Source organism: Cupressus sempervirens, chromosome 3 (genome assembly GCF_028749045.1).
Source record: "Cupressus sempervirens isolate cs-2001-9-10 chromosome 3, ASM2874904v1, whole genome shotgun sequence".
Lineage (NCBI taxonomy): Eukaryota > Viridiplantae > Streptophyta > Pinopsida > Cupressales > Cupressaceae > Cupressus > Cupressus sempervirens.
The window spans coordinates 83,900,194-83,909,905 of NC_143120.1; the positions used below are offsets into that span (position 1 = coordinate 83,900,194).

The window sequence follows — 9,712 nt, forward strand, 5'->3', positions numbered from 1 at the left end:
AAATGAATACTAACTTCTATGTGTTGGATTAAAATATCAGTACTCTTCAAAATTCAACTTATATCAATTATTAAGATACTTCAATCAGCAAGTAAATGTTAAGCTCTCTCTACTGGTCTGAACTCAGAAACTTCTTAAGGTTTATATTGTAACTCTTCCCCAGTAGAGTCGCCAATCTGTTGGTTCCCAAAACCACAGATTGAAATCCTATGAGCCTTGCCAACTCAATGCTGGGATTCCAACTGGTTATGGCCAAATTGATAGGACTGATTAATCTGGTCCAAGTCATCTGCATTTCTGGCTCCGCAGGGCCAAGGCAGGTACGCCTATTCCTGAGACAGCTCCTCTAGGCTGTCTTTTTATAGCAAACAATCTTATCACAAATACAACCAAACACTCTTCCAAATGGCAAGAAATTAAGAAGACCTTTAGTGTGCACAACTTGAATAATATGTAAGAACACTTATAATTGCTTGAAAGTAGGAATGCTTGTAAGTAAGAATGTTTATAAATTATGACAGTAAGTGAATCAATTCTTTGAAAAGAAATTATAGAAAGTTATTGTCAACGTCCAAGCTATGAATCAGATGATTACAATATTGCCTTATTTATATGGGCAATAGAGTCAATATCATCAAAGTTGTGTACAGCTTTATAGGACAGTAAGTTTTAATACCACCAACAATCTAATTATCAAAATGTAAAGGATCATTGTATATGCAATTCCAAGTTAGTCCAGATTGAGTTTTAACTTCTGCAGAGGGAAGACCAACCAGACAATGATAAGGAAACAATTAAATATTTCTTTATATCTCTGTTAATCAAACTTGAAATACTGCAATTAATCTACTTTACAATCAAATATTTAAGATTATTCACAGATTATTTTAGTGACTATAAAAGACAAACTTATCTGTGTATTGCTTCCTTGCCTTATAAAAGCACAAAGCATCAGGTCTTTATTTTTCATACAAAGATTGGAACATCAATTCAATTGCCTGTAATTGTATTTCTGCTTCTATCTCCTTTCTCAAAACTGTTCGCCGCTCCTTTTATATTAAAAATGATAATGCTGCTGTCAAAGTATGTCCTTACAAAATCATTGCTGTGTGTTCTTTTGTTTATCATTTGCATCTTATATTTATATAGGAACAAAAAGGTTCCTTCAAAAATAGTGTCACTCCATAAAAACAACTAATCCTATGCCGTTATTTACTGATACTAAATTAGTTGTATATCGTTTCAGGCATGGAATGTAGTTTCGCAGCCGTGCCTCAAACCAAGTTGTTACAACTTCAATTTTAATTGATGCCCAATTTCATTATTCGCTCAATGTGTGAATGAATCCCACACTTCATATCTGGACATGCCTTTCCTCTCCCATGCATGTTCATTAAACCTGCAACAAATTCAGAGCATTATTAGATGTTAATTGCCGAACAAGACTTGAATTGACGATTGATAACAGATGATGTGAACTCCTTGTGTTTCTCCCAGATGAAGATCAGACTACCATGAACTCCTAAATATTTTGCCTTAATCTTCGGACAAAAGTTGATTTTGGATGCTAGAGAGGTGATTTATTTTGGTTAAAAAATTAAAATTGCATTGCAAAATCAAAAATAGATAAAATTGCAAAATTTTGCATTAAATTGGTTAAAATTGTCTTGAAGATTTTAAAAATATTTTAAAAAAAAATTGTAAATTAAAATTGAAAAATCATTTTTAGCTTGTTAAATCCGATTTTAAATGATATTTTAACTACCAAGATGTTATTAAATGGAAATTTTAACATCTCCAAGGCTTTCTGAATTTTATTTTGCAATTTTTGGTCCTAACCAGCAATTAAATATGCAAATTTCACTATAGGCAAAATTAATTTTGGCTTGGCATTTAAATTGGGACCATTAATGAAATGCTAATTTAATTGTCTTCTCCTATAGGTGCTCCTCGGCCAACTTGGAGGAGTAAAAGGAAAGTGGTATAAGAGGGCTCCTCCCTCTCACATTTCTTCATTCCATCACAGCCTTCTCTTTTTTGGTGACTTTTTTTTGGAGCAACTTTCTTCTCTTGCTTGGCAATTTTCTAAGGAAGGGCAGTTCTATGTTTTGGCGATTTTTGGAGGGCAGATTTGAGCCTTGGCAATGATGGAGCAGACCAAAATATTTTCTTGGTTGGCGATTTTTTCACAAAAGAAGGCAATTTTCTGCCCTATCCGATTTTCCTTGAGGAGCAGATTTTTATGTGTTTGGCATTCTCTTTCCTCTAAATTGAGCGAATTTCAAACCTTAGCAAGTTTGTTGGGGCAAATCTAAGTGCTTTCTTCTTGTTTGGCAATTTTTGAGGAATCTGATTTTCTTGCTAGAGCTGCAATTTCAATTTTAGATCTAGGCAAGTTTATTTGGTAGAGGATACATAATTGAAGATCTGATTTTTGGGCAAGTGTGGGCGGTTTCAATAAGATTGAAATTCTGATTTTTTTGCAAGGAGGCTTGAATTTTTTCAAAGTTTGATCCGAACTTCAAAAGGAGTCTCAACTATTGGTAAAGGCAAAATCAATGTAAAATTCAATGCATTTTAGAGCTAAAGGCTGGTTTAAAAGCGGATTTTACTCCTTCTTGCTTGATTTTGTTTCCCTTATGTTCTTCTTGCATTCATCATCCACCACTTCATCATTCCATCTATAGGTTGAAGTTTGGAGAGATAAGTGTAGAATCCATGATAGGACATTTAGTGAGACAGAAATAAGCTAGACCACCCTAGGAATGAAGCTAGGAGATATAAGTGTAATTCATCCTAAGGTAACGAAGAAGACAAAATAAGTGGTAATCCCACCCCTAGGTTGAAGATTAGAGATTGATAAGTGTAGTGATAGGACTTAGCAAGGCAGAAATAAGTTAGAATCCATTGATAGAAAGAAGGTTGGAGATCGATAAGGGTAGTCCATATCACTTAGAACGAAGGGGCAGAAATAAGTGTTTAGGATGGTAGATGTTAATGCAAGCAAGAACCCCAAGGGAACAAATACTAAAAAAGACAAGGAAGATATGATGCCTAAGACCACTTTTTTCTCGAAAGTGAGGTGAATAAGTGATACCAATATCGGTATAGTGAACATGATACAACTCAAAGACAGACTAAAGGAAGAACAATCCCCCATGGCAAAGAAGATTTATAAAAGCAAAATTGTACACGCGGTGGCCTTCCCTCCTACCTTACCTTATCCAAAATTGGTCATGGAATGTGCATCCAAGTTTAATTTGGTTAGTAAATCCATCATTTTTTATGAAGGGAAGAGAGTGTTGGCCAACATTGGTAGACAAGTGATCGAAGAAGCATTTAACATCTCTCAATACAAAAGCATGACAGTAGTAATGATGGAACAAGCGGCCAAGTCATTTCAGGATAACCATAAGGCTTATTTCATTCATCTAAAGCAGGATTGGCTACATGAGGGCAGGAAAGGAGTCATTAGGTCATCAAGGCTTACCGTGTCAGACTTCAAATCAGAATATGGCGATCTCATTGTGCTTCTCACTTAGATCATGGGCTTAGCTCAAGGTATGCAATTCAAAAACTAGATGTATTATTTTATTGATAAAATTTAAAATGGAAAGAGAATATTTGATTGGGCTAGGATTATAAGCGAAAATTTAGAGTTACAACTTAGGACAGTGCAAAATAAAAACAATTCTATATGGGGTCCTACCTCTTTTATTTGATTTAGAGGTGGTGAAAATTGAAAAGTGAATCTCAAAGAAGAGTGAATTTCAAGGAAGAGCAAATTTGGAGGAAGTGATTTAAAAATATTTGAGGCTAGGCAAGGCTTGGCTATTCATGCAAACCAAATTCGAATAAGAAGGTTAGAAAAGACCAGGAAGGTTAAGGAAGGCAAGGACAATGAAGGAGGAAAGAAATACGAAAGGTTGAAAAAGGTAAAGTTCAATTTCAAGGTGGTGGCCAAAAGCAAGACTCTCAAATTGCAAGGAGGTTCATGTCTGGGCAAGCCACCAAGGCCAAGGCAGGATTACAACCAAGTGCATGGAGACCTCTCCCTTTCAAAGTCAAGACATCAGGTACAAGCAAGTTCAAGTGGTGATGAGAAAGTTTCTAAGGATGAGCTCAAGCATCCAAGGCTTCACCTCATCTCAAAGATAAAATAATATTATAAGATAAGGTTGATGAGGTGGCAATTTCCTATGCATGCAATCAAATCATGCCAAGTGCCCTGTGTTCTCATTGGCTAACAAATTACTATAATTTTCTCATTGGCCCACAAAGTTGGTACCCTCATGTAATTGGTCGAATGATGGCAACCCTAATTAGGGTTTCTAGGGTCCAATCTGAATCGTTGATTTTGCCTCTTTATCTCTAGCGTTGGTTGTAAATTTTGGCCTCTATATAATGCCATTCACTCTCATTTGTAAGGGGTCGGAGAAGATTGTTGCTAAGATAATGCCAAAATCACTTTTCTTTATCATTGTTGTGACTTGCATGGTGATGAAGAACATTTGGTACTACTGCATGGTTTCTACTTCCAATAGTTAGAATTAGATTTGCTTTGAAGCTGTAAAAGTAGATTTCATTTCAAGAAGTTGTTAAGTAAGATTAAGAGTAGATGGATAGTTGCATGGTAGTATTAGTGGATGTTTGATAAGAATCAATAACTAGGCCACTAGCATCCTAGCAGCTTGTTAGGAAACCTTGTGTGGTAAACTAGTCATTTTCCCTTGAATCATTGCATCTATGGAGGTTGAGCCGTTGGTTAACTTTCATTAGATTCGATTCTCGTCCATTTGCTAATCTTCCCATTCATAGGAGTAGGAGTAGAATAGCAAGTAGTTCAGTAGTTGGACTTCATTCTAAGAAAGTTAGGAAGGTAAAAGTCATTAAAGCATTATCACCCCTATTGTCGCAACCATCAACATCATCTGGCACTCATACCATCATCATCACCACCATCACACGAAAAGTTCAAGTTGTCCTTGAATAAATAGCGTAAAGCTGCCTACGTGATTACCAAAAAATCACATCAATATATTGAGTTAGTATCCACAAGTGTAAGGAACATTGGAGTTTTGCTTATGTCTTCATAAGTATTAATTTTTCAAGAGAGGAATTGAGGATTGATATTCCATATCAAGTGTTCAATTGCTATATGTTATGTAGTGGTACAAAACGGACATCAACAACCGTTTCATCATTAGGACACATCAAAAGCTAAAATTTCAAATTTTCAGACATTTCTCTTTATTCCTTCTTGACAATTAAAAAAATCAAGATTCTAAGCTAGTACCATAAAACTGCTACCTGATATCAACATTCTAAACTATTATTATAACGATACTATCATTTAGCAAGATCATTACCATTGTGATGGTAACTACCAACTTCTTTGTCATAACAAATTGTTGCTTACCATCAAAAGAACTAGTGACAATCTTGATGAACTCTTTCTTTAATGATTGTTTAGCAAATCTGGTTATGTGCTGGAAAACATTTAACATAATTGTAAACTAAATGTGGCTGTTATTGATTACACATTTGCATCATTAGGATACAGCTCTACTACATTGCAAATTTTCTTTGTTAGGACCATGGTTGAAAAATCTCCAAAAACTCTAGACTTGTAACAAAAACTCCAAGCAATTTTTTCTATATTGTGAGTAACGGCAAACGACCCCAAGTTAGGATTACAAACTCTTCCAAATTTATGATATTTTACTAATTTTGCTTACAGTTTAAAAACCACAATCTTCATTGGTGGTGAATATTTTAAAGGCCTTAAACTTAGGCTTGGCAACAGTGGCCTGCTCAACAGCCCCACTCTGTGTCACGATAAGAGGTGCTGCATGTGCCCCCTGTTAGAGGAGTTGCTCCAAAACCAACAGAAGGTGTGCTGCCCCTTGACCCCACTAGGGGCGTTGCATTAAGAACCCCATGAGAGGAACTAGCCCTCAACCTCATTAGAGGGCTCACTCCCAAATCCCTACTAGTTATTGGAATTTATCAAACGAAAAACTTGATTACAATTAGGGGTTGATGAAGAATTTGGATATAACTATTGAGTGTGCCTACTTAGTATTGCACAACTTGCCAAAAATCTCTTTAGATGAAGCAACTATTATGTATGACATGGCTGGTGGAAGGGACATTATAACTCATTTAGAGTTGAACTTGTTTTTCGTCTATAGCGTGTGGTAAATTCTAATTTTGAATCATATATGATGGAAAATATTTTAATATGCTCAACAAATTTAATAATGTATGTTTTTGAAGAATATCTTTAAATATTTATGTATATAAAATGCTGAGTTTTTCCAAGTCCCATGTTATTAAAAGTTTTGGGCCTGCCGAATTATCGTCGAGTTCAAGTTTTTCAACAATGGGTAGGACTCACAAATAAGATTTAGTTCCAGGCTTTCATAGATTCCTTTGCTCCATCTTCAGAAAAAGATAACTTCTAAACTAGCACTATAACGATGGTACCAACTATCTAAATTAGTGCAATGATGATATTACAGACCATTTTCTTTAATTATTATCAATTCTCATTCTAACTTTCCATAGGCCAAGCTTCCATTGTCAAATGGGGTTATTCATTATCTTTTAAACAAGAAAAGAGGTAGTCTGCTTTCTTTGTGAATAAACATCCAGTAAAAATCTCCGAAATCGCACTGACAAGAAATTCTGTAGCTATGAAATTATTTACACTCCTTTCATAAAGAAATAGTAGAATCTCCAATTGTCTGTGTCTCTATGTTGGATTTCATTTGTTTTTAAATTAGACCTAGAACCACAAAATTTATGAAACGGACAACGTGAATTTTTTTAAACTTCAACAATCATTTGAGACACATTGGTATGCCCCTTATGAAGGATATAATCTTGAATCTCAACTGTCATCCTTAACATCCTGACAACGATTAATACTTCAGCTACAAAAGATCCTTGAGGAAGAGTATTGCATTAGATGAATGAGGTAGGGAGAATATTTTCTCCAACATGTCTTGGTGTGTCTCCGTCTCTATCCATCATCTATTAACATGTTCAAATTATTTGAGTTGTGTACTATTAATGTGGAGAATAGATCCCCATTCATTGAGGCATTGGATAACTCTGAGCCTACACACACATTTTTAAAGCAAAATAGATGCTATACATACATAGACGACTAATATATTACAATAAAAGTTCCAAATTATAGTTGCAACTTGTGACTACAATATGAGCAATAAAAGCAAAGTTTTGTAACACTATTTTGATGTATTTGTGCATAACAGTGTTTGCCTTATCTGCAATTATTTTACTTCTAACTTTCTTGTATATGCTCAACCAAACCAAAATACACAATTACCCTTGGCATCTATCGAAATTTTAACTTTGCAGAAAGTGACAACTGAAGTGTCCGATAGCATTAACCAGAAAATCTTTCAACAAAGACATCTTTACACTATATAGTTCAAGAAGCACATCCACTCAATATGATATCTGTTATAATATTATCATGTATAGTGTGTTGGAAATTTATGTTTTGTTGTCTATTGTCATTGATGTCAAACATTGCGTTCCAGAGTTGTTTGTGGTTGATCAAACACTGGTCCGGAAGTCTGCTATACTTGGAGAAGAAAGTTTGTGTACCAAACCTAAAAGGCAGTGGAAGACAAGAGTGTGGAAGACAGATATGCATCTCATGATCATGTGAAGATGATGTTTATCAGTGCATCGGTGTTGTATCTAAGGACTAAAAGCCTCTGTGGTGTGGACGTCTGTGTTTCAGTGGCAGTTGTAGATAGTAGTTTTACAATTGCTGATAGCAGTTCTGCATTCGTGCTCTTCGGAAGGTTTCTGCTCCATAAATCAGGGTCTAAAGTGTGTTGATACTTATGCAGCTGAATTCACACTTTGGTTTTGGTTGTGGCATTCTTTGGTGATTCGTAAATCATTCATGGTGATGCAGAAACTATATCACCTTGTGTCGCAATTCTTCTCACTGTTTTTCTGGTCCAGAAATGTATTGTGACAACTTCTGGCGTGGACTATTAGTATGTGCTAGTGTTCTTGACATGGCATGTGGAGCTATGAATTTAGTTGGCAAGTTAAGTGATTCATTAGCTAGTGTGTTTCTACAGTCGGAGATGGTGACATTGTTCCGGTAATTGTGGATTCGGCACAGGGCTATGTATAGCGTGTTCGTGCTCTCTCTTTCTCTCTCGGAGTGGATAATGCTTCTTGATTTAGGTCCAGGTTATGTATTTAATTATTATCTATTATTTGGATGGGTTCATGCTGTATGTGACCTATGTATTTTATGTTTATCTCTTATCTGGTTGGATTCATTCTTTGTTTTGGTCTAAATTCTTCTAGCATGGGACCTTATTGCATTTTATTGTTCCCTTAGCCAGCTTACAACTTGAATTCTAATATCCATTTGACATGGTCAACCTTCTTGTAATCTTGTAAGAACCATGCTAGTTCTACCCTTATGCTACTGGCAATTGATTGAATGATTTCATTTGAAAATTTTAATTTTGTTTTGAGTTTTGAGATTTTAAACTTTTTTGGGTTTTTGAACATATAAAAACAATCCATGAAAATAAACTATCTATTGCAAATTGATGCTAATTCATTCTACATATAATGTATATGCATGTATTTGCAATTATTGAAAATCGAGAAATGAAATTAACAACAATTTATGAAAACCTGATTGCAGAGGCAGCTTTATCATTTGGCCAAGAATGATCACAAACTCTGCACAATGCAATAATACTATAAGGCACCAATATCTGGAATTAAAGATCAACTCCCAATTACCATACGTTCAATGCAAAAGGTTTGGGGTCAAGCCTGGAGGCTCATGCAGATGCAAAACTAGGGATGGCTGCCTTAGTAATGTCAGAGACTCTCATCCAGAAGCTGCATTTATTATATGCTGTCTATCAACTTCAAAGCCAGCATTATAGCTCATGAAAATTAATTCAAACTTCTCCAATTTCAATGCAATTAATCACAATCATGGCTCCTGGATGAAGCCATAGATGATTGCAAAATTCAATGGGTCTTTCACCATCTATGATTGCAAAAACTCATGAAGAATTCTATTCTTCCAAGCTGCGAATTCTGAAAACCTTGCACACAAGAAAATTCTTAGTTCAAAGACAACTATCAAATGTATTAGTATGGATCATTTTTTTAAGATCTGGCCTTATATATTTCTGCCATACAAGTCAACCAAGAAGCTGCTTCTTCACTTGTCACATCGCTTAAAAAGTAAAATTCTTTTGATAGAGATTGAATTCATAATTAAGACTTAATTCCCTCCAAGACTAGGCACCCACATTCAAAACACATTATATATTCATTAAATGACAAAGTTAATAAGAAACTATTATAAGTATTATTAATTTAGTGGAACTTAATTAATAACTAATAAGCATCAGATTAGCCTATTAAATTCCTCCAAGAGGTCAACTCTGAATTTAGATATTCACTATCAAAGCCAAACACCTAAGTACCCTACAAAAAATGGTAACTAGGCAAAATTGACTTATTATAAACATTAAGCCCCTCAAATGAGCCAAACACTAAATGCAAAGGTAGGGGCCTGATCCAAAGTAACACTTAAGAAAAGTGATGTCTCCACTGCTCATGTAGTAGCTCAATCCAAGGACCCTCAAATCAAGACATTAGCCAATGAGGGTTGCAATAA

The 9,712-nt window shown here is 35.1% G+C and overlaps 1 protein-coding gene across 3 annotated transcripts in view; it reads left to right on the forward strand.

Moving 5' to 3' along the window:
- LOC149564892 (uncharacterized) overlaps positions 1-9,229 on the forward strand; it is a 46,329-nt gene extending 37,100 nt beyond the window's left edge. The window contains exon 2 of one of the 3 annotated variants that reach the window (XM_089818436.1): positions 8,717-9,229. In XM_089818436.1, coding sequence (XP_089674562.1) covers positions 8,717-8,745 — 29 coding nt within the window. In that variant the 3' untranslated portion in view covers positions 8,746-9,229. Of the gene's footprint in view, positions 1-1,943; positions 2,292-7,574; positions 8,340-8,716 lie in introns of those variants that run through there. The other 2 variants (XM_089818434.1, XM_089818435.1) reach the window with 2 other exon arrangements.
- The last annotated feature ends 483 nt before the right edge of the window (positions 9,230-9,712 follow it).